The sequence below is a fragment of the Panulirus ornatus genome, chromosome 43 (genome assembly GCF_036320965.1).
Source record: "Panulirus ornatus isolate Po-2019 chromosome 43, ASM3632096v1, whole genome shotgun sequence".
Taxonomy (NCBI): domain Eukaryota; kingdom Metazoa; phylum Arthropoda; class Malacostraca; order Decapoda; family Palinuridae; genus Panulirus; species Panulirus ornatus.
The window spans coordinates 27,793,257-27,819,072 of NC_092266.1; the positions used below are offsets into that span (position 1 = coordinate 27,793,257).

The following is a 25,816-nucleotide window of genomic DNA, read 5'->3' on the forward strand; positions in this document are numbered from 1 at the left end:
TGACAGTCTGGTGACGGAGGGTCGGTGCTCAAACGACCCTATGAACGTTTTCGAGACCACAACTTATCGTTAGATCCTTCACGCGGACCAAGTCTGCACCAACACTCCGTCCCATGGAGACGGCAATCCTCAGTGTTGGCTCACGAGCCAGTAGTAAACTGGATCTGAAGGAACTTAGCTCCACGCATGCAGTGGAAACTGACTGTTCATTAAGTAAAGGCTAGTCACATACAAGTGAGGATGTATCAATTCTTTTGGAAGCTGCTTAAAGCACAAAGTGATTTGAACTTGCCAGTTTGTTCATTAAGTACATAATCTTAATGCTAAAATAAATATTACAGTATATCTGAATTGGAGTATCAAGTGAAGAGGTGAAGGAAGGTGAAGGAGACGAGTGAAAACTGCACGTCCTGCAGAGTCAACAAGGCTGGAGGCCAGCAGCAGACAATGCGTCTGATGTTGGCAGGACCTTCTAGGGTGCACTGTAGACCGGGGATGGGGTGGTGACTCCGTATGAACCACCGCCTCCGCCAATGCCGATGCCAACGCCGCCACCAATGCCGCCACCAATGCCGCCACCAATGCCGCCACCAACGCCGCCGCCAATGCCGACACCAATGCCTCCGCCACCGCCGATAACCTGTCCGCCACCTTGAGAGGCGACGCTGAGGGCGTCTTGGAGTTTCTCACCGGTGGGAAGAGTCGGGTTGTCGCCTTCTTTGTACGAGACGAAGAACACTTCTGGAGTCTCTTGTTCTCCTCCTGGCACGTGGAGAAGTTCCTGGTCCACCTCTGGTCGCTTGTTGAGGATGTAGACAGTGTTTTCCTGTTGTGGCGGTGGCACGACAATGGGTTTCTGGCCCAGGAAGGCCGATGGGGTGTGAACGAATATAACATTATGTTCGACTCTTGGTGGAGGAACTGGTGGTCGTGGACCCACGATGGGTGAGGATGGAGGGGCTCTGTAGACAAACAGGTTGCGAGTGACCTGAGGAGTGACACAGTTGCCGTCCACATGACGGACCTGGCCTGGAGCACAGCCGCCCCCAGAGAAGCCAGAGCCGCCTGAACTAAAGCCAGAGCCGCCTGAGCTAAAGCCAGAGCCGCCTGAGGAGAACCCTGAGCTAAACCCAGTACCAGCTGAGCCAAAGCCAGAGCCGCCTGAGGAGAACCCTGAGCTAATCCCAGAGCCACCTGAGCCAAAGCCAGAGCCGCCGAAGGAAAGTCCTGGACCGGAGGGTGTTGGAAGGCTGTAGCCGCCGAGTGTCTCAGCTGCGACGGCAGCGATCAAGGAGACGAGTATCTGAGGCAAAAGAAGTTAAACTGATTAGATCCGGGCAATGCAGACATCCTATATGACAGAGGTTTATTTATTAGATATGGACATCTTCATCGTAGCTGCTGTCGTACACTCTGAATCTAGGACTCGTTCGAAGGCATCGCAGGGTATAATGCCTCTCTGAAAAAGGCTGGTGTGCTGTAGTTCCGCGTTGCAAAATACAGTTGACTTATGCCTGAACTATATCGAAGAAGCGAGCCATCTTCATGCTGTGGGGCACCTTAAAATAAGAGATGGATAAGCCGTACGCGTCTTTAAGTGTAATACTGATGAATAGGTCTCAAAATATGAAACTACGCATCATACACAGAGAGGTTTAATCACATGATGAAGAATAGATAAAATGATATACGATACAAAAAAAAAAAAACTGTAATGCTGAATAAGAATGATATACGATACAAAAAAACTGTAATGCTGAATAATATATGATACAAAAGAAACTGAATGCTGATATTGCTAATAAAGACATTAAGCGCATTTGCATCGCATTTGATCCATTTCATTGTTTAGCGAGTTACTGCGCTTGGATGCGAGTTAATATAATGGTCCCTGGGTTACAGTGACCCTTACTCTTACAAGAGGAAATAGAAAGGCATCATAACGGGCAATCTTCGTGCGACGGGACTCTACACCGAATCTATGAGAGGCAGCAGCAGCAGCAGCCAGGTGTGTGCCACGGATCCAACTCTCAGTGACGGAAACACAGACACACGGCTCACGAGGGCAATGGCCGGGAATATTCTTCCGTATCTGAACAAAGCAGCAACATCACAGGCTGGGGAAACCTCACAGCTGATGGAAAAAGGGGATGGTTGACGACGAGTGACAGTGAAAGAGAAGGGATGAGTTCTTTTGTCGAGGAGTCGAATGCGAGGAGCTGCTACTGCTGTATCAGTAACTCTTCTTGTGCAAGACTGTGTGAGGAAGACGGAGGTGCAGAGAACCAAGGGTGTGAGGAAGGAGGAGGTGCAGAAAACCAAAGGTGTGAGGAAGGCGGAGGTGCAGCGAACCAAGGGGTGTGAGGAAGGAGGAGGTGCAGAGCACCAAAGGTGTGAGGAAGGCGGAGGTGCAGAGAACCAAGGGTGTGAGGAAGGAGGAGGTGCAGAGAACCAAAGGTGTGAGGAAGGCGGAGGTGCAGAGAACCAAGGGTGTGAGGAAGGAGGAGGTGCAGAGAACCAAAGGTGTGAGGAAGGCGGAGGTGCAGAGAACCAAGGATCACACCTGATTGTATTGTGGCGCTGCCCTAAGTGAACGGTTTTGGTCTCGACTGCTTGGGTAAGGGTGTGTAGTAGCTACGTGGTTCCTCTCACCTTTGGGCAGGTGTTTGCTCTCCATCTCACGAAATACAATGAACAAGAAATACGTATTTGATTTGAGCCTCTGATTTACGTTCGAGCTTGCACGTGTTACGTTATTTGGGTATATCTGTTTGAATATTACTTAAAAGGGACCCCCCTTATCTTTTTAATGATAATGGCTGAAGAAATAACTAATGTCTATCTTAGCGATAAGCTTTATCATAGTCGTGTTCTCCAACGTTAAGACGTTTAGTAGCCAATTTACGTAGTGACACTGAAGAATGGTCGTAGGTTTAAAAGCCAAGAAGGAGGGAGTATATCATACACCGCACACCTCATCCACGGGACGATCCCCACGGCATAAGAATTGGTCACATCTCACGCTTTAGTCGCACGGAATTTTATGAATTTCCCAGATGGACAGATATTGAGGCATTACGTCTCATCTGTTGAAAAATTGTCTAGCTAATAGTTCTTACTTTGTTTACCTAATCATTTCAGCAGACTGAAGCATGACAATATGAGCGAAAGGGAAGAGTATTTGTGAGTGTGTGTGTGTGTGTGTGTGTGTGTGTGTGTGTGTGTGTGTGTGTGTGTGTGTTAGGTGACTGTTTTATTCGCCAATTATTAAACGATGCTTTCCACCAATGTGTTCATTACACGCTCTTTATGTTAGCAGTAAGATTGTGGTTTTTTTCATAGCACTAAACCCCCTATACTCATACATCTTCTAACTCTTCTAGTTGTTCCACAACAACTAATACCATTCATCCACAACCATCCTTTACCCAACTACTCCTCTCACCCATTACTAATGTTCCCTCAAGACTACAAACCTCTCACCCATTACTGGTGGTCTCACAACACAAAACTCTCACACGCTACAGGTATTCCCACAACATCACGAGATGATGGAAGCCATTAATTCTTTTCCTGTAGCCTGCGACACACACCAAACAGAACATTCACATCACACAGGACCGTGCAGAATGTTGGCAGTATAGGAGGGATGAGGCGCGTTGTAACAGTGTCGTCATAATGGTTTTCTCTGAGAATAGTTGGCTCCCTGGCAGTATATAAAGTTCTTATCGATCTTCCCCAAACGACAGGTTGGGTCAACAAAGTGGGACCGGCCCGTGCCAAACACTGCATCACTCAAGAGTTTTGCTCGCACACCAGCATCACACTCTACAGCCTAGTTGGTCACTGTCTAGGGCTGGCTAATATTGTGGTTAAGTTCAGCACTACACTAATACAGATGAGACACACAAGAGAGGTGTTTGCAGGACTCACCAGGAGCTTCATGGTGGAGTGTGATAGGGAAGTGAAGCCGGGAGTCCTTATATATAGTGCCGCTCTCCCTGGGTCCAGCTAACCTTGGGACGAGTTCTTTGCATCACGCTTGCCAGCTGCATATCCCCCCCGACCCCCTTCCTTCTTACCTCTCCTTTCCAGTTATCCTGCATGCACTCATGTGAAGTCACAGACAGGGTCGAGCACCTTCACAAACCATCGCCTCCAGACATTGAATCTGGGGGCTCGAGATGGGGTAACTAGGACGGCGAAGACGCATGACATAAACATAAAGAAAAGATCAAGATAAAGAAAAAGTTACATAACGGGAAATTCTTTCCAGTAAACACCATCACACACACACACACACACACACACACACACACACACACACACACACACACACACACACACACACACACACACACACACACACCCACACACTCACACACACACATTCTCTGTCACGAGGCGTTGAACCTTTGCCAACTGTGGATGTTGGGGTCCTTTCTTGTGTCAGGAGCCAATCATGAATTTACGGGCAGCTTATGAGAACATGACCCAACGGTCGTCACTCACAAGATGACCCAACGGTCATCATAAGGTTACGAAAAAGTTGCGAAGAACTTGAAGAATACATTTTTGAGGACGTTTCCATCTTATTGGTACTCTTGAGAGTTTGAACTAATGGGCAGTTCCTGTGCCCTTGTGCTAACGAGCCGTTCTTAGAACCAACCCTAATTGGCAATTCCTGTGCTCTTGTACCAACGACCTGTTCTTAGAACCAACCCTAACAAACTACTTTGAGAATCTGAGCTCGAGAACAGTTCCTTACTAAATCATGTTCTAAGGGGTAACAGAGAACTTGAACTAACGAACAGTGCTAAGAACTTAGGCCTTTTGAATAGTTCTGAGAGACTGGGCCAAGGGCCATTGTGGAAACGAGCAAAAGGATGATAGTTCTAAGAACTTCAACAGACGATGAGTTCTGAGAAGACTTATCGGAGAATCTTCGACAACTTAGCTGGACGGGAAAGTTCTGAGAACTTGACTCATCCCAGCTTTTGTTTCGAAAACCTGAACTTACAGAGAGCTTATGACAACTTGAGTGACGGACAGGTCCTGAAAAATCAAAGAAAACGGAAACTAATGAGAACCTGAGCTAACGGAAGGTTTCTGAGAACTTGAGCTAACGAACGGTTTCTGAGAACTTGAGCTAACGGACAGTTTTCTGAGAACCTGAGCTAACGGACGGTTTCTGAGAACTTGGATGAACTGGCAGCTCCTAAAACTGAGCGTAGCCAAGAGTTCTGTAAGAACAACAGTTCCAGAAGACCTTAAGCTAACTAACGTTTCCTCTGAACTTCAGCTCATGAATGTTACCTGACTGACGACTCAAGCTAAAGGACACTTTTCAAGAACACGTCCAGATCACGTGGTCCGGTGTTACGCAAGTGTAAGTATTGGTTGGTAATTAGGTCAAGCAAATTGTTCATTCCTGAAGAAGGCACAGCATGAAGCATGTTCACCTTTACTTAAGACAGGGGTAACGTGTTCATTGTGACTGAAGGCAGGGTAGTATGTTCCTTAAGGCAGGTTACTGCGTTCACTGTTGCTGAAGGCAGGGTTGTCACAGTCAAACATACTGAAACTGGAACGATGCAAGAGTCATGGGGAAGTAAAAAACTAGGAGTAAGAGACGACATGGTGAAGGAGGTTGAGGCTGTCTTGAACTTCGGATCCAACTGGAGGAGGGAGCGAAGGTGGTATAGGTAGGAGGAGTTCTATCATTGTGCGGGGTACGTTGGTAGTTTCGGGAGTAACGTACGGTATGGTAACGGTATAGTATCGTACGGTATAGCATCGATGTTGTCGGCGGTGACGGTATAGATGATGGAGACGTTGTTGGATTATAGTGACAATGTTGGAGATAGTGATGGTTTATAGCATACATGTTGGAGGCAGTGACTGTACATAGGATGAATATTGGAAGTAGTGATGGTGTACGGTATGAATGTTGGAAGCTGTGGTAGTTTATAGCATAGATGTTGAATGCAATGTTGGTGTGCAGTTTAGACAACGGAGATAGCGATAGACCTCGGTAAAGACTAGAACACTGTTGCTTCTTGAGTAGGACAATAACTTTAGCATTTTGCTGACGAGCAAAGTGGCTGTGGTCTCTACTTCTCATGTTGATAACAGGCGAGGCTTTCAGTATTCCCAAAGGAAACAGCAATATTCTGTTCCTTGGCAGAAACACTTCAAGGACGAACTCGATAGGTATTGGAATGGTTGCCGCTGTACCAAGAGAGAGAAAGAGAGAGAGAGAGAGAGAGAGAGAGAGAGAGAGAGAGAGAGAGAGAGAGAGAGAGAGAGAGAGAGAGAGAGAGACAGTTTTCGCTACGCCCTGCAGACAAAAATATTGAACTCTAAAACTCTCACTGAAAGGTTTACAGCGTGGCTGAGGAAGTGGTAACCACAGGAGCGATGTTGAAGCTGGGGACATTGTAGGTGATGGTGGTGGGACAATCGTGGAGATGGAGTACTTCTCAGCTTACCCACAGAGACGTGAGCGTACTAAGGGACATCAACAGAGGTAGTTGTGTAATGAGAGAAACGGTCATATTGACAGAGTCATGAGGGACAGCCATGTAGCATAGATAACCCTTAGCAGACAACACTCATGAAGTAGAATGACTAAAGAAAACGTAAGAAATTGTACTTCTGACAACCATGGATAAAAAAAAAGAGCATCAGACCATTAGATCCTGTCGAGGCTACTTGTGATGGTCGAAGAGTCCCGGAACAGTGTTCGGAGCAGTTGGAAATCGGTGACGTAGTGAAAAGTTATAAAGTTCAGATGTACCTAACTTGAAGGGATGTAGTTGTCACGTTTATTCGTAAAAGTCTTCATGGTGAATCTTGTCGAAGAGAGAGAGAGAGAGTCCTTTGCCTCGAATCGGAGGCAGACCGTTTCGATGCAGTTTTGTAATCATTACTACCACTGAAATTACATGAATCAGTCCTGAAATAGCTGCTTTGACTACGACTGTCAAATCCTTTGATAATTTATGGGTACCTGCATCAGATCATCTCTTAACCTTCTCTTTTCTAATTTGGATACCTTCGTTAGATTACTTCTTCTCTTTTCTAAGCTAGATACTCGAAGTCATCAAACCAACTTTCCAAGGATTTTTTATTTGTTTGTTTGGTTGCGAATTATCTTGGTTGCTCTTCTCTGCATAGTCTCTATTCTTTTCATGTCGTGCCTTAAGTTCGACATAATCCTGGTTGCTGCAGTTGGTTAAGATTCAAGCCCAACTGTTCAGTCTCCTTTAGGGGTTGATCGATAAAACAGGTACCTGGCTTAGGCTATATATATATATATATATATGTATACGTTGAGATGTATAGATATGCATATTAGCGTGTGTGGACGTGTATGTATATACATGTATATGTGGGTGGGTTGGGCCATTCTTTCGTCTGGTTCCTTGCGCTACCTCGCTAACGCGGGAGACAGCGACAAAGCAGAATAAATAAAATAGATAAATAAATATATAATATATATATATATATATATATATATATATATATATATATATATATATATATATATATATATATATATATATATATATATATATATATATATATAATTTTCCAAAAGAAGGAACAGAGAAGGGGGCCAGGTGAGGATATTCCCTCAAAGGCCCAGTCCTCTGTTCTTAACGCTACCTCGCTATCGCGGGAAATGGCGAATAGTATGAAAAAAAAAAAAAAAAAAAATATATATATATATATATATATATATATATATATATATATATATATATATATATATATATATATATATATATACCATCCTAAGCCAGGTACTCAGTTCATCGACCAGCTCCGACTGGAGGATAAATAGCTGGAATGACTGTGAACTTACTCATGCTGAGGTCAGGACTCGGATTCTCGAGGGTTCGAATCAGGGCAGCTCATGGATGCGTGACGAACCTTAACTCTAACCATGACACAAGTTGGCCTTAGGTCATCTGACATGATTACATCGAAATTCTTTTCCTCATTTACTCTTCGCAGTTCAATCGAATTCATGGTATAATTACCTTCTCGTTTTAACTGCCGGTTCATGTGAAAAGAAAAAAAGAGATGACACGATTTGCTTTGCTTTCACCTTGCGATATGACTGAACCCTGAGAGAAATGAAACCGTTTTGTCAGACGTGAAGGCTTTCGTAGAGCTGATGAAGCGGTGATGCTTCAACTGTGTTGAATGATGACGTACATACTTTTGCCAGCTGTGGACCTCAAGCAAGCAGGGCGGTAATTTCCTGGAGGGGGGAAGTTACTATCGTGTCTGAATATCGGTGTTATAAGGGCAAAATCTTCACTCCAGTATAACTTTTTTTCTTTTTCTGTAGTAGGTGATAAACAACTGAAGTATATTAGTCAAGAGTATAAGTGTCAATTTTAGCTTCAGTTTTGTTCAGAAAAAAAAGAACTTATCAACACCTGCTGTATTATTTCCTCTCTCTCTTTTTTTTTTTTTTCCAGTGCTGACAATATATCTTGAATGCGTATGTCAACATGTTGCAAAGATGTTCTCCTCAGCGAGCAATGGGTCTGTATCTAGCTTCGTTGTCTTGAACCAAGTCACTGTTTACTGTGATACTGGACTAGTTGAATGGATGATAACCCTTTTCTTGTGGAGTTGTAAAGAACATACGGGGATGATATAGAATCATGTGAGTCAGGTATGGAAATTCAGGAACGGAGACGAGAATGAAGGAGACGAAGTGAAAATTGCAGAAATTTACAGAGGATGGAACAATGATTGACAGTCATGGGAATAGTGGCGTAATGATAGACAGCCATTGAGGGTGTGGGGTAATTAGTGGCAGGTGTAGAGGATGTGAAGTAACTGAGACAGCCCCGGAATCTTTAGGCTTCCAAATTAAGGACAACTTTCATTCGATGAACGCCGGGGAAATAAAACATCAAACCACTGTAATTGTTTCATTGTAGATACATTGATGAATAGATGAATGAATAAGTAAATTTGGTAATGAATAAGTAATTACATGCATATACATATATTAGGTACCTATCTTTTGGCAACAGTACTAGACCCCTCCCACCCAAACCAGTTCATTACTAACCACCAACCGAGTAGTGATAAAGAGCCTAACCTCCGCTCACACTTTAGTAACCTCTACTCGCAGGTCTCCCAACCGGAGGAAGCATGATAGTGACATAACCCCTCACACATTAGTATAACCCGAGAAGCCCGTGACAACTGCCTTCACAACTCAGTCTCAAACACCTACCTTACAAGGTAGATATATAACTCTCCATTTGAAACCACACTCCCCAGACATACACGAGTCACACTTTCCCGTCTATACTCTGGACATCGCCTAGTCCGTCGTCACTCCAAACACTGATGCAACACATCCCAGGGAAACCCTTCATGACCGCGATGCAATGAACATAATGAAGACAGCAGCTTCATAGTTCCATCTGCTCTCACCTCCACACATAGGTCTCTAAAACGCTTCACTGCCCTCAGGTTCTCTCCTTTCAGACTCACACCACGACTACACTGCCTCTTTGCGCTGCCAATCCAACTAATATTTGCTTTTGTTCATATTTAACCTAAACTTTCACCAGTGATAAGCTCTCCTACACATACGTGTGCGATCGAAGAGTTCGAAGACTTTGTATGTGGAGGTAAAGTATCACGCTGATGTAGGGGACTAACCAAACCTTTGATAAAGAGGTTCTGGGTCGATTGAGGGATAAAGTTAGACGAGACCGCCATCAGTTGTTTGAGAATGGCCGATAGTCTTTGCACCTTGACGACACTTCTGCAAGAATCAAAATGAAGCTAAATGGGGAAAAAAATTAAATGATGGCATCCCAACTATCCATATTGATGTGAAAGTGGAACTAGATCAGTTCACAGCTAAAGACTTCCAGGGTTACTTCCACGGATGTCAAATAAGTTGGGAAACTTGCATATCATCAAGAAGGAAGCCGTTCTGGAGGGGTTTGTTGATAAGAATGTTGTAGGTTAATTGTTCTTTGAGATGAAGGCTAAGTCTACGAACTCTCTGATCACTACTCGTGTATAATATACATGTGTTAGTGTGTGTGTGTGTGTGTGTGTGTGTGTGTGTTTGTGTGTGTGTGTGTGTGTAAAGCATAGTTGTTTGACGTTAAGTTAATGTTGTACCATCATCTAATAGTGGGAGGGCAGGCGATCAAACGATCATGTATCTATTTTTCATGGACACAACCACTCAAGAAAACCTACCGTGGGCCACGTATATTCCGCTGCTCATCTCTTGGGCTGATTCGTAACATGGCTTTAAGAACCGATACAATGGATCTTTTACCTGAGAAGTTCGTTGTGTGTATTCGAATCAATTGATTTCTATTTAATCCTAAAAGTTATTCATATAGAGGTTTTGAGGCTTTCAGTTATTTTGAAAGATTTCCAGTTTATCATATTGTTGATTACATACATTTCTTATTGCTAGAATAAATAGTACAATACATCTGAAGTGGAAAGCTTTGGAAAAGCAGGAAAGTGGTGGAAGGGGACGATTGAAACTGCACGTCCTGCAGAGTCAAGGCTGGAGGCCAGCAGCAGACAGTGTGGCTGGTATTAGCTCCTGAACCATCTAGGGTGTCCCGTAGAGAGTGGATGGGGTGGTGACTCCGTATGAACCATCGCCTCCTCCAATGCCGATGCCAACGCCTCCACCGCCAACGCCGACGCCAACGCCACCACCGCCAATGCCGACGCCAACGCCCACGCCACCGTCAACGCCAGTATCGCCGATGACCTGTCCGCCACCTTGAGAGGCGACGCTGAGGGCGTCTTGTAGTTTCTCACCGGTGGGAAGAGTCGGGTTGTCGCCTTCTTTGTACGAGACGAAGAACACCTCTGGAGTCTCTTGTTCTCCTCCTGGCACGTGGAGAAGTTCCTGGTCCACCTCTGGTCGCTTGTTAAGGATGTAGACAGTGTTTTCCTGTTGTGGCGGCGGCACGACAATGGGTTTCTGGCCTAGGAGGTCCGATGGGGTGTGAACGAATATAATGTTATGCTCCACCCTTGGTGGAGGAACTGGTGGTCGTGGACCCACGATGGGTGAGGATGGAGGGGCTCTGTAGACGAACAGGTTACGAGTGACCTGAGGAGTGACGCAGTTGCCGTCCACATGACGGACCTGGCCTGGAGCACAGCCGCCCCCAGAGAAGCCAGAGCCGCCTGAGCTAAAGCCAGAGCCGCCTGAGCTAAAGCCAGAGCCGCCTGAGCTAAAGCTAGAGCCGCCCGAGGAGAACCCTGAGCTAAGCCCAGTACCACCTGAGCCAAAGCCAGAGCCGCCTGAGGAGAACCCTGAGCTAATCCCAGAGCCACCTGAGCCAAAACCAGAGCCGCCGAAGGAAAGTCCTGGACCGGAGGGCGTTGGAAGGCTGTAGCCGCCGAGTGTGTCAGCTGCGACGGCCGCGATCAAGGAGACGAGTATCTGAGGCAAAAGAAGTTAAACTGATTAGATCCGGACAGTGCAGACGTCCTATATGACAGAGATTCATTAATAGCATATATGTACATTTTCATCACAGAGTCTGCATGCTCTAAATGAGGTAAACCTTCATGGGCTCCCTTCCATAATGTATTTCTCAATCTCTCGAACTCGCTCTAAAGGGAATACTAAGTTTTTGCATGCAAATGCAGTTGACTAATGCTTGAACTGGATGCAATTCATAGTGAGGAATGGATGATAACTAGCATCGGAAACTGAAAGCAAGAGCTGGGAATTTATCCTTCCCGAATAGTTTCGACTACGTCTTCTTCTGGAAAATAACGATCCACTCTTAGAAGTGGTGGGCCGGAAACTGGACAGTGATAGGAGTCAATGCTCAACTGCCGCAGACGGGCCAATCAATGAGCACTGTACCTGTTGCCGGGGGCGAAGAGTGGTGGCGGGGCTGTAGACGTCTTGCTCTGTGATTGGTCAGTTTGCGGGAGGCGGGCGAGAGTATGGGTTTGGTAAGGCAGCGATTTTTTTTTTTTCACCGGCCAGTCCCTCGTCACCACCACGTTTGATTATTGGCTTGTGTCGCTGTGAGGATCAATCATTTTTCTACCCCCAAAGGAGACGTGGAAACGAGTAGAAAGAGAATATGAATTCCTCATTCTTGCTTTCAGTGTCCGTTGTGTTCCATTGTACTCATATGCTTGAACTATGGAGGCACGCCGAGATAGACCGCACACGACCGTAGGCGTACGCTTAGATGGTTCACTCATCTATGAAGTCTGTTATACAGAGCAAGATTGTATCACACCTTACGACTGCGTGAACAAGAAAGGAATATAGATCGACATAAGGATATTCCTTTCCGATGGCTACTCCCTTTACAAAGGAAGCGTGCTTGGCTGCTGGATGATTAAGGTATGATAATGTTATCGTATAATTAAGGTATTATAATGCTATCGGTTAATTAAAGTATGATAATGCTATCAGATAATTCAGGTATGATAATGCTATCGGATAATTAAAGTATGATAATGCTATCAGATAATTCATGTATAATAATGCTATCGGATAATTAAAGTATGATAATGCTATCAGATAATTCAGGTATGGTAATGCTATCGGATAATTAAGGTATAGTAATGGTATGACGAGGAATTACGTAGGTCTGAGGAAATTGAATATAGCTGTAGGGCTGAATTTTAAGAGCAGTTCTATACCCTTAGCAACTTTACCCTTTTCTTAATTTGCTTGTATACATTGTGGCACTGTTGCTGCTTTATTCCAATCAAAGAAAGTGGATAATCAGGTGAATTTGAAGGAAGAATGAACTCACAAAAGTAACGTCAGGGGCAGTAAACTTTATGTATACTAATATCAGTCTTTAAAACTGTGCGGCGACTGTAATGAAAAAGATCAAGAACATCTGTACAGCACATGAGCGGCTACGGCTCGACATTTTTTTTTAATGTGGAATGTTCGAGGTTTCTGCTTCATTGACTCTCCTGGCGCAGGAGTGGGTGGGGAAGTCAACAAAAGGAACAAAGGGATGGGGTCTTTGCACCTGCTTAGTACTTCGACACTTTCATTCTTTTTTTTTTTTTTTTTAGTGATTTATCTCACAAGATACAATGAAAAACAGAGGTGGCCTACCCATGGTGGCTATGTAAGCGAAAGGGAAGTGAATTGTGTACGCATGCGTGTCTTAGGTAGTTATCTTATTCGTAAAATCACACCATTTTTTTTTTTTTTAGTGGTTCTACAACAACCAATACCACTCGTCCACAACCATCCTTTAAAAACCGTAAATCTCTCACTCATATTACTGGTGTTCCCTCAACACCACAAACCTCTCATCCATTATTGGTGTTCCCACAACACTCTCACACGCTACAGGTATTCCCACAACATCACGAGATGATGAAAGCCATTAATTCTTTTCCTGTAGCGTGACACACACCAAACAGAACATTCACATCACACAGGACCGTGCAGAATGTTGGCAGTATAGGAGGGATGAGGCCTGTTGTAACGGTGTCGTCATAATGGTTTTCTCTGAGAATATTTGGCTCCCTGGCAGTATATAAAGTTCTTATCGTTCTTCCTCAAACGACAGGTTGGGTCAGCAAAGTGGGACCGGCTCGTGCCAAACACTGCATCACTCAAGAGTTGTGCTCGCACACCAGCATCACACTCTACAGCCTAGTTGGTCACTGTCGAGGGCTGGCTAATATTGTGGTTAAGTTCAGCACTACACTAATACAGATGAGACACACAAGAGAGGTGTTTGCAGGACTCACCAGGAGCTTCATGGTGGAGTGTGATTGGGAAGTGAAGCCGGGAGTCCTTATATATAGTGCCGCTCTCCCTGGGCCCAGCTAACCTTGGGACGAGTTCTTTACATCACGCGCGCCAGCTGCATACCCCCCTTCCTTACCTCTCCTTTCCAGTTATCCTGCGGGTACTCACGTGAGGTCGCTGGACCGCGCACATTCACATACCTTTGCCTCTAGGAATCCATTATCTATTGTGGCGTGAGGCTAGCCAAGATAGACTTGTGGAGGCGCAGTGCATATGCGCATTCAAAGAGTGCGCGGTGGGAAAGAAAGGTTACGTCACGGGGAATTCTCTCCATCACACATTGTTCTTTGTTATGCTGATCAGGCTGCCTCTAGTCGACGAGTCATCACAGGCCTCTAGAAAGCTCTGAACACAGGAGAGGTGACGAACAGTTTTGAGAACTAGATTTAAAGACCGTTTGGAGTAAACTTTAGTCTGTGGACAGTTTCGGAGGATTTGCCCTTAGTTGGTGCTTTAAAGAAACCACAAGAGTAACGGACCTATCTCAGAAGTGGAGCTAACGGACAGTGCATGGAAGAAGTAGAGCTAATGGACGGGTCTTTCCAGGACTTTAGCTTAAAGACACATCTTGGAGGTAGAGCTAACAGCCATTTCCTGAGAACTTGAGGTGAGTGACGGTTCTCAGAACCTGCGCTACAGAGCGGTTTTGAGACCTTGAAATGATGAACTGTTCTGAAAACTTGAAGTGCAGGACAGTTCAGAAGAACTTGGTCAAAAGGACGGCAGTTCTTAAGAACCTGAGCTTCCAGACATCTCTGAGAAGCTGAGATTAAGATGTGAGAACTATAGCTAACGGATAATTCTAAGAACCTGACGTTACAGACAAATATTGAAAAGTAAAGCGAAAGAGAAGATTCTGAAAACTTGATCGAGTGGAGAGTTCTGAGAGCGTGAAGGAGCTCTAAGAGAGAGAGAGAGAGAGAGAGAGAGAGAGAGAGAGAGAGAGAGAGAGAGAGAGAGAGAGAGAACAAGCCAACGAATAGACCTGAGAAGCCTGTCTAGATAGAATTCTCGAGAACTTAAGCTGATGGATATTAGGGTCACGTAGTCGGTGTGACATCAATTCAGATGTTCACAAGTGATCAAGACAAGATAAATGTTCACCCTTGAAGAACCCAAGAGTGTTCACATTAAAGGCGAGGTAATTTATCTCATTGTAACAAACTCGATGAACGGAATTGTGTTCACTGTTGCTGAAGGTAACGGTAATGTATTTCACTGTCACTGAAAGCAGGGTGATGTCTTCATTGTTACTGAAGGCTGGGTAATGTGTTCACCATTGCTGAAGAAAGAGTATTGTCCTCAGTGCTGCTGAAGGAAGGGTAGTCAAAGTCAAGGACTGAGTCCGGTAGTCAATTGCTAGAGGAACGATGCGAGGGTCATGGGAAAAACTAGGAGTGAGAGACGACTGGTCAAGGAGGCTGAGGCTGTCTTGAACTTCGGATCCACCAAGGGAGGTCATTCTTGTAGGTGACCCACGACGACGCCCCTGGCACCATCCTAGGAGGTGACTGATTTATCTCCGTCCTTGTAGACTGTCGTGATCTATGTGGTATAGGGAAGGAGGAACTTCTTTATTGTGGGCGAAGATTTTATTATTTTTTTTTTGGATGGGAAGGACGAACGTTGGTAGCTTCAGGAGTAACGTTGGGCCAGGCAGCACCTGAAAAAAGTATAAAGATGAGTTGTATGTAGCGTTGGGAAGAAGAGAGCATCAGATTTTGCTGGTTCAAAAGATATTTGATAGTTTTATGAGTTTTTGTGCAGAGGTTGACGTATAAGGTCCGTGTCTCATCTCACTTTCATCACTTTGACGAAATTAATTTCATTTGGCTGCCGAGAAGGAAGCGGCCGAATTTGTGTGGTCATAAGAAGAAAATAACAGCGTATTGGCTTGGGTGTGATTCGAATTGCAGCTTCGTCCGCGGGACTATAGTGTGAACAGGTTGTACCATCCTAACTGACCCAATGTCAGGCATGGAGACTTTTACTTGATCATGGCGGAGTGTTTACGCTCCCAGATTGTTGAGCATTTGACCTGGGCGCATGGAGGTGAATGGTAAGGTTGACAAAGAGGATATATGTATATGTCAGATGTGGAGGGAGCAAGGAGAACGGGAGAGACCAAATTGGAGATTGAAGAATGGAGTGAAAAAGATTTTGAGTGATCGGGTCCTGAAGATGCAGGAGAGTGAAAGGCGAGCGCGGGATAGAGTGAATTGGAGAGAACAAGTGAGGAGAGGCTGACAAAGAGGATAGATGTCAGAAGTGGACAGGACAAAGAAAACAAGGGAGACCAAAATGGAGATGAAAGAATGGCGTGAAAAAAAAAAAAATTGAGTGATCGAGGCCTGAAAAGAGAAGGGTGGCAGGCGCTCTTAAGATGAAGTGAATTGGATCGATGTGGCATACAGGGGTGGGTCGATGTGCTGTCACCACACACTCACACACACACACACACACACACACACACACACACACACACACACACACACACACTGATATTTAAACTCTAGCATCAGTATTTGGTTAGAAGATGACGTTGTGAGACTTTTGCACCCATTAGTCATGACCACAACCTATCGGAAGAGCATGTACGTGGACTGCATACACTCCATCTGGTACAAAAGCCAGCAAAATAGATCTTTGTCAGAGAGCTTCGTTGTGTGCACTGAAACACTCTCCTTCTCTCGAGGTTATTCATACACAATTTGAGAAGTATTCAGTTGTTTTGAAAGTGATTAGAATACAAGATGACTTGAGCGTCATATATATATATATATATATATATATATATGTATATAGTTCTGCTTCTACAATAAATATTACAGTATATCTTAAGAGGAGGGTCACGCTGAGAGCAAGAAGGGGATTGAAAGGGACGAGTGAAAGTGTTTGTCGTGCACAGGCAAGGCTGAAGGCCATCACACTGTGCGGCTGATGATGGCACGATCATCTAGGGTGCACTGTAGAGAGTGGATGGGGTGGTGACGCCGTATGAGCCACCGCCTCCGCCAACGCCGACGCCAACGCCGACACCAGTTCCAGCGCCAACACCGACGCCAACGCCGACACCTGTTCCAGCGCCAACACCGACGCCAGTTCCAGCGCCAACGCCACTGTCGCCGATGACCTGTCCGCCACCTTGAGAGGCGGCTTTAAGGGCGTCCTGGAGTTTCTCACCGGTGGGCAGTGTTGGGTTTTCGCCATCTTTATACGAGACGAAGAACACCTCTGGGGTCTCTTGTTCTCCTCCTGGCACTTGGATAAGTTCCTGGTCCACCTCTGGTCGCTTGTTGAGGATGTAGACAGTGTTTTCTTGTTGTGGCGGTGGCACGACGATGGGTTTCTGGCCTAGGGCAGCCGATGGGGTGTGAACGAATATAACATTATGTTCGACTCTTGGTGGAGGAACTGGTGGTCGTGGACCCACGATGGGTGAGGATGGAGGGGCGGTGTAGACGAACAAGTTGCGAGTGACCTGAGGAGTGACGCAGCTGCCGTCCACATGACGGACCTGGCCTGCACCACAGGCTCCTCCGGAGATCCCGGCTCCACCCGTGGCGAACCCGGAGCCGCCTGTGGCGAACCCGGAACCACCTGTAGCGAACCCGGATCCACCCGTGGCAAACCCGGCACCTCCGACTCCTACCCCAGAGCCGCCAGAAGAGAACACGGAGCCACCCGACACAATCCCAGAGCCGCCCGAGACTACCCCGGAACCGCCCACGGAAAGTTTAGGGCCGGTGGGAGTCGGGAGGCTATAACTCCTGAGTGTGTCAGCCGCTACAGCCGCGATCAGTGAGACGAGGATCTGAAGAAGAGGAAATCGATGAGCTCAATGCAAAGGGGAAATATGATCATCATATATGACAAAGTGACTCGTTAGAATGTACCTTGCCTTGCAGAATAAGGAGTGTTGGGTTGAAAAGGAAGACGTTGAGTTTATCACTAATGCCATTGTCAGTGTGGAGGATTAGGATCAAGATCTACCACCCATATCACGCCCATTTTTCTGCTTTCCTGTTTAGTTTAGGGATTGATTTCTAGAGAGACACTGATTGTGTGGATTACTGTCCCATTGATCCTTGAGGTGCAGAGGTGTGTCAGGAAAAATGATCTTTGAGGAGCAAAGCATTTACATCTGCCTGGTATTGTGGGGCTACCTTGATTGACGAGTGCCTAGTGTTGGCAACATGTTTGTGTTGTGTGTAGCCACGCGCATCCTTTCACATGGCTAAGCTTTTTTTTGGACATCCCTTTCTCACAGAATCTACAGTCTACTTTAAAGCTCATATCTGAATTGCTATTTAGATACTGGCTGCTTGAACATAGCTCTCTACTATAAGTGGAAAGTTTATTGGTGATACTGTGAAGGGGTTTTATTGTCCTTTTATATAAATCATTCTCTGTATCCTTCCCTTTACGGTAGCCGACACAGCGATGCTGAGAGCTGTGGTCGTAAAAGTACCGAGGGCAAGAGTCATTTGCATTTTACGACATGCTCGCAAGACCGACTTCTCAGCCATATAAGTCGACCGTCCCATCTCGCGTTGGGATGTGTTTGAAATTTTCTAACAACATTTGCAGATGTATCAATATCCAGGCGACGTTGGAGAGCAAAATATGAAAATTCTGTGTTAAAATTAATGATTTTTAGAATAGTTCATTTTACTTCAGCTAATGTAAGTAGGTCATTGATGTGGAAAATGTATCTTACATATTCATTGATGACAGTCCTTGCTCATGTGTTTTTTGTTTCGTAATATCGTCTTCATAGTAAGGTTGATAGTCTCCTAATACTACAGCCCTTAACTCTATACATCATTCATCCAGTGCCAGTCATCCACCTTCATCCTTTACCTACCATATATACCTCTCACCCATTACTGGTTTTGCTACAAACCTTTCCACAACACCACAAACCCCTCACCTATACAAACCTCTCACCCATTGCTGGGGTCCCCACAACACCGCAGACCTCTCACAAACTACAGGTATTCCCACAACATCACAAGATGAGAACCGATTTTCCTGTAGCGCGACACAAATTAAACGGAACATTCACATCACACAGGACCGTGCAGAATGTGGGTAGTATAGGAGGGATGAGGCCTGTTATAACGATGAGACGAAGACAGTTGCACATTTAACTAGACGGATTACTGATATGGCCTGTGTCGTCGTAATGGTTTTCTCTGAGAATATTTGGCTCCCTGGCAGTATATCAAGTTCTCATCGATCTTCCCCAAACGACAGGTTGGGTCAACAAAGTGGGACTGGCCCGTGCCAAACACTGCATCACTCAAGAGTTTTGCTCGCACACCAGCATCACGCTCTACAGCCTAGTTGGTCACTGTCGAGGGCTGGCTAATATTGTGGTTAAGTTCAGCACTACACTAATACAGATGAGACACACAAGAGAGGTGTTTGCAGGACTCACCAGGAGCTTCATGGTGGAGTGTGGTAGGGAAGTGAAGCCGGGAGTCCTTATATATAGTGCCGCTCACCCTGGGTACAGTTAACCTTGGGACGAGTTCCTTAAAGCACGCACACCAACCAGGTACTGCTTCACCTTGCCTTTCTAGTGATCTTGCATGTACTTATCCGGGCCGTGGGCTTCCACATGTCCTCGTGCTTCTTACTGGTTTTCTGCGCGCAAACTATGTAAGATATTAAAGGCAGAGAGCAGAAATGATGGAAAGGAAAGTATTCGTGATGGGGCCCCTCAAGAATGTAAGGTTCCTTCCAGCATGAACAAGCAGATGATTACACACACACACACACTTGGAAGTATACATCGTCCTCAGTCTGTTGCAGAAGTACGGCATTCTGATAAAGAAACATTCAGTGAGCTGTTCACATCACACATTAGACCCAAAACACGAAATGTCTCTCGGGTCTCGTCACCACAGTTCAAAAAGCACAGAGAAGATGCAGAGGATGACAACGAAGATGGTTAAGTTACAAGGGAAGAGGAGTAGAGGCATGTAATCTGTCTATCATGGAGGGAAGAAGAATAAGGATCGATCCTTCCACAGCCTCTAAATTTTCAAGGCTTTTCGATGGTGTCGATAGTAAAGTGACCAGTATTTCGGAAAGAAGCGAGGATAGAGAAAAACCAGAGGACATTACATGAGCCAGAATATTGTTAGACAAGATGTTATGAGGTGTACTTATATGGCATATGAGTGGCGGGTCAATGGCTGAGACTGAATGATGAAACTGTGAATGCGTGATAGTCAGATAATGAGGGTCCCATGAACGTTAAAACGCCCTCCCTGTGTTGTGCCACTCGGCAATGACAGACACGCACGAGCGTTGTCGGTGAGTGAGTGTTGAACTACTGCCAACGGCGGTTGAAAGACGGTGTTGGCGGGTCGTTCTGGTGTCAAACAACAGGCAATCTGACATCTTCAAATACAGGGTGGCCATCCTGAGAACTTGTATGCTTATTGATACTTCCTCAAAGATGGATTTACGAAAGTGGGTAACTTGGGCTGAAGGAAAGATCTGGAACTTGAGATAGAAAACGAACAGTTGAGCTAACGAGCAACGGATTTAATGGCCAGTTCCCGAGAACCTGTTATGACGTATGATTCCGGGGAAGTAGACCAAAAAGAGAACGTATTCAAGAACTTGAGCTAAAGAACTTGGTCTCTTGGTTTAGCACTTGGGCTAATGGACCATTCTGAGAGGTTGTGTATACGACCAGTTCTCTGACCGTCAGCTGAAAGGACAGTTCTAAGAACTGAGCTAGTAAATAATTCTTGAGAACTTGACCGAAGAGAATGCTTTGGAACTTAAGCTTGAACGTAGTTTTGAGAATCTGCTCTCACGGACAAATTATGAGATGTTTATTGAAAGAACTGTCACAAGTAACTTGGTGTTAGGAACAGTTAACGAAGACTTAGGCTAACAGTTCAAGGTCAAGTGGTCGATGTTTCGTAAGTTCATAAAGATGTTTAAGAGCTCATACTGTTGTATACATTCATTACATGGAAATATGTTCATTGATTGGAGGTTAGGTTAATGTGTTCAGTATCAGTGAAGACAGGTAATGTGTTTCACTGTTACTGAAGGCAGGGTAATGTGTTTCACTGTTACTGAAGGCAGGGTAATGTGTTTCACTGTTACTGAAGGCAGGGTAATGTGTTTCACTGTTGCTGAAGGCAGGGTAATGTGTTTCACTGTTACTGAAGGCAGGGTAATGTGTTTCACTGTTGCTGAAGGCAGGGTAATGTGTTTCACTGTTACTGAAGGCAGGGTAATGTGTTTCACTGTTGCTGAAGGCAGGGTAATGTGTTTCACTGTTACTGAAGGCAGGGTAATGTGTTTCACTGTTACTGAAGGCAGGGTAATGTGTTTCACTGTTGCTGAAGGCAGGGTAATGTGTTTCACTGTTACTGAAGGCAGGTTAAAGTCTTCACTGGCACTCAAGGCAGAGTAATCATAGTCAGGCATTGAGTCCGGTGACCAAGCACTGGAACGATGCGAGAGTCATGGAAAAAACTAGGAGTGAGAGACGACAGGTCAAGGAGGCTGAGGCTGTCTTGAACTTCGGATCCACCCGGAGGGAACGCTGCCCAAGGAGGTCATTCTTGTGGGTGACCTAATTCCCTGGTACCATCCCAAGAGGCGACTGATTTAGCTCCGTCCTTGAAGACCCTTGTACTCAAGGTGTTGTGGCTACTTAGGCGGGATCTGGGTGAAGGATGGTGAGTGGTGTGTCACGCTGGGTGTCAGTGTGTACGGCACATCTCGTGGTTGTATGGACGGTGATGGCTGCATTAGTTAATATATTAACGTCGACGTGTAAGGATGGCGACGCTGAAATATATTCAAGTGTTCTCGGGAATGCAGAAAAAGAAAAAGAAATGTCTATTTCAAACGATACTCATGGAGGAATCGACCGGTCTTGTGTGAAATGTTGAAGAACTCGGTGGATTTTAATCGCTTGTCATGAAGGTGATTTCAGCACTATTCATAGGCAGGGTCAATTATGAAAAAAAAAAAGATGACAGTGGTTTTTAGCCAGTGTGACTCAGGCGATGCGAGAGAATAGATGTAGCATTCCATCTTTGTGGTGGGGGTTTGCTTTCCTTTCTAAAGCTCAGCATTGGGTTTGCAAAAGACAGCCTTGAAGGGGGGAAGTTTTTGTGGGGCTTTTTTTTTTCACGTCTTCACCACTTTCTGGAGGCATCGTTGACTTGGGTCTCAACCTTGAATGGGAGTCATTGTGGCGAGAGTTGCTTTCCAGATGTGTTGGGAGCTGAGATGGCATGACTGAAGGAGATGATGGTGGTGCCTATGGCCCAGTTAACTCCCGCACTTTTGAAAGCATCAGTGTCTGGGGTTTCAGGCACAGGAGGAGGGTTTATCTTCATGGGAAAGGTCGTGGGAAGATGGAGGGGAGAGGATCGAAGGCTTTGACTGACGTGTTTGTCTTTCGTGATCAGATACGAAGCTTGTTCTGAGATAAGCTTCCGAGGCGTCATGGTTCTGTGTACCAGACAATGGAGAGCAGGAGATACTTGCCCCCCTAGTGAATGATGTCTGTTTGGTAAGTATAGTTTAAATGTTGGAAATACTGGTGGTATATAGTTTAAATGTTGGAAATACTGGTGGTATATAGTTTAAATGTTGGACATACTGGTGGTATATAGTTTAAATGTTGGACATACTGGTGGTATATAGTTTAAATGTTGGACATACTGGTGGTATATAGTTTAAATGTTGGACATACTGGTGGTATATAGTTTAAATGTTGGAAATACTGGTGGTATATAGTTTAAATGTTGGAAATACTGGTGGTATATAGTTTAAATGTTGGAAATACTGGTGGTATATAGTTTAAATGTTGGAAATACTGGTGTATATAGTTTAAATGTTGGAAATACTGGTGGTATATAGTTTAAATGTTGGACATACTGGTGGTATATAGTTTAAATGTTGGACATACTGGTGGTATATAGTTTAAATGTTGGACATACTGGTGGTATATAGTTTAAATGTTGGACATACTGGTGGTATATAGTTTAAATGTTGGAAATACTGGTGTATATAGTTTAAATGTTGGACATACTGGTGGTATATAGTTTAAATGTTGGAAATACTGGTGGTATATAGTTTAAATGTTGGAAATACTGGTGTATATAGTTTAAATGTTGGACATACTGGTGGTATATAGTTTAAATGTTGGAAATACTGGTGGTATATAGTTTAAATGTTGGAAATACTGGTGGTATATAGTTTAAATGTTGGAAATACTGGTGGTATATAGTTTAAATGTTGGACATACTGGTGGTATATAGTTTAAATGTTGGACATACTGGTGGTATATAGTTTAAATGTTGGACATACTGGTGGTATATAGTTTAAATGTTGGAAATACTGGTGTATATAGTTTAAATGTTGGAAATACTGGTGGTATATAGTTTAAATGTTGGACATACTGGTGGTATATAGTTTAAATGTTGGACATACTGGTGGTATATAGTTTAAATGTTGGACATACTGGTGGTATATAGTTTAAATGTTGGAAATACTGGTGGTATATAGTTTAAATGTTGGACATACTGGTGGTATATAGTTTAAATGTTGGACATACTGGTGGTATATAGTTTAAATGTTGGAAATACTGGTGGTATATAGTTTAAATGTTGGACATACTGGTGGTATATAGTTTAAATGTTGGAAATACTGGTGTATATAGTTTAAATGTTGGACATACTGGTGGTATATAGTTTAAATGTTGGACATACTGGTGGTATATAGTTTAAATGTTGGAAATACTGGTGTATATAGTTTAAATGTTGGAAATACTGGTGGTATATAGTTTAAATGTTGGACATACTGGTGGTATATAGTTTAAATGTTGGACATACTGGTGGTATATAGTTTAAATGTTGGACATACTGGTGGTATATAGTTTAAATGTTGGAAATACTGGTGGTATATAGTTTAAATGTTGGAAATACTGGTGTATATAGTTTAAATGTTGGACATACTGGTGGTATATAGTTTAAATGTTGGACATACTGGTGGTATATAGTTTAAATGTTGGAAATACTGGTGGTATATAGTTTAAATGTTGGACATACTGGTGGTATATAGTTTAAATGTTGGAAATACTGGTGGTATATAGTTTAAATGTTGGACATACTGGTGGTATATAGTTTAAATGTTGGAAATACTGGTGTATATAGTTTAAATGTTGGACATACTGGTGGTATATAGTTTAAATGTTGGACATACTGGTGGTATATAGTTTAAATGTTGGACATACTGGTGGTATATAGTTTAAATGTTGGACATACTGGTGGTATATAGTTTAAATGTTGGACATACTGGTGGTATATAGTTTAAATGTTGGAAATACTGGTGTATATAGTTTAAATGTTGGACATACTGGTGGTATATAGTTTAAATGTTGGACATACTGGTGGTATATAGTTTAAATGTTGGAAATACTGGTGGTATATAGTTTAAATGTTGGAAATACTGGTGGTATATAGTTTAAATGTTGGAAATACTGGTGGTATATAGTTTAAATGTTGGACATACTGGTGGTATATAGTTTAAATGTTGGACATACTGGTGGTATATAGTTTAAATGTTGGACATACTGGTGGTATATAGTTTAAATGTTGGAAATACTGGTGTATATAGTTTAAATGTTGGAAATACTGGTGGTATATAGTTTAAATGTTGGACATACTGGTGGTATATAGTTTAAATGTTGGAAATACTGGTGGTATATAGTTTAAATGTTGGACATACTGGTGGTATATAGTTTAAATGTTGGACATACTGGTGGTATATAGTTTAAATGTTGGACATACTGGTGGTATATAGTTTAAATGTTGGACATACTGGTGGTATATAGTTTAAATGTTGGACATACTGGTGGTATATAGTTTAAATGTTGGACATACTGGTGGTATATAGTTTAAATGTTGGACATACTGGTGGTATATAGTTTAAATGTTGGACATACTGGTGGTATATAGTTTAAATGTTGGAAATACTGGTGGTATATAGTTTAAATGTTGGACATACTGGTGGTATATAGTTTAAATGTTGGACATACTGGTGGTATATAGTTTAAATGTTGGAAATACTGGTGGTATATAGTTTAAATGTTGGACATACTGGTGGTATATAGTTTAAATGTTGGAAATACTGGTGGTATATAGTTTAAATGTTGGAAATACTGGTGGTATATAGTTTAAATGTTGGACATACTGGTGGTATATAGTTTAAATGTTGGACATACTGGTGGTATATAGTTTAAATGTTGGACATACTGGTGGTATATAGTTTAAATGTTGGACATACTGGTGGTATATAGTTTAAATGTTGGAAATACTGGTGGTATATAGTTTAAATGTTGGACATACTGGTGGTATATAGTTTAAATGTTGGAAATACTGGTGGTATATAGTTTAAATGTTGGACATACTGGTGGTATATAGTTTAAATGTTGGAAATACTGGTGGTATATAGTTTAAATGTTGGAAATACTGGTGGTATATAGTTTAAATGTTGGAAATACTGGTGGTATATAGTTTAAATGTTGGAAATACTGGTGGTATATAGTTTAAATGTTGGACATACTGGTGGTATATAGTTTAAATGTTGGAAATACTGGTGGTATATAGTTTAAATGTTGGAAATACTGGTGGTATATAGTTTAAATGTTGGAAATACTGGTGTATATAGTTGAAATGTTGGACATACTGGTGGTATATAGTTTAAATGCTGGAAATACTGGTGGTATATAGTTAAAATGTTGGAAATACTGGTGGTATATAGTTGAAATGTTGGACATACTGGTGGTATATAGTTTAAATGTTGGAAATACTGGTGGTATATAGTTTAAATGTTGGAAATACTGGTGGTATATAGTTTAAATGTTGGACATACTGGTGGTATATAGTTTAAATGTTGGAAATACTGGTGGTATAT

General features: G+C 43.4%; 4 protein-coding genes across 4 annotated transcripts in view; 1 reads left to right on the forward strand and 3 right to left on the reverse strand.

Moving 5' to 3' along the window:
* LOC139762443 (uncharacterized) overlaps positions 1 to 3,989 on the reverse strand; it is a 4,021-nt gene extending 32 nt beyond the window's left edge. The window contains exons 1-2 of the mRNA XM_071687336.1: positions 3,934 to 3,989; positions 1 to 1,303 (exon numbers count right to left, since the gene is read on the reverse strand). The exon at positions 1 to 1,303 is cut by the window's left edge and continues 32 nt beyond it. Of these exons, the coding sequence (XP_071543437.1) occupies positions 473 to 1,303; positions 3,934 to 3,945 (843 nt within the window). The 5' untranslated portion in view covers positions 3,946 to 3,989 and the 3' untranslated portion in view covers positions 1 to 472. The remainder of the gene's footprint in view (positions 1,304 to 3,933) is intronic.
* Positions 3,990 to 10,437: 6,448 nt separating this feature from the next.
* On the reverse strand, positions 10,438 to 13,883 carry LOC139762442 (uncharacterized). Its single transcript, XM_071687335.1, has 2 exons — positions 13,786 to 13,883; positions 10,438 to 11,476 (listed from the first exon to the last, which is right to left on the reverse strand). Exons 1-2 carry the CDS (start codon positions 13,795 to 13,797, stop codon positions 10,628 to 10,630), a joined length of 861 nt encoding a protein of 286 aa, XP_071543436.1. The 5' UTR covers positions 13,798 to 13,883; the 3' UTR covers positions 10,438 to 10,627.
* The window catches only part of LOC139762444 (uncharacterized), a 31,767-nt gene continuing 18,330 nt past the window's right edge, over positions 12,380 to 25,816 (forward strand). The window contains exon 1 of the mRNA XM_071687338.1: positions 12,380 to 12,403. Coding sequence (XP_071543439.1) covers positions 12,395 to 12,403 — 9 coding nt within the window. The 5' untranslated portion in view covers positions 12,380 to 12,394. The remainder of the gene's footprint in view (positions 12,404 to 25,816) is intronic.
* On the reverse strand, positions 16,603 to 19,388 carry LOC139762441 (uncharacterized). The gene is made up of 2 exons (XM_071687334.1): positions 19,290 to 19,388; positions 16,603 to 17,660 (listed from the first exon to the last, which is right to left on the reverse strand). The coding sequence occupies exons 1-2, from the start codon at positions 19,299 to 19,301 to the stop codon at positions 16,803 to 16,805; spliced, it is 870 nt and encodes a 289-aa protein (XP_071543435.1). The 5' UTR covers positions 19,302 to 19,388; the 3' UTR covers positions 16,603 to 16,802.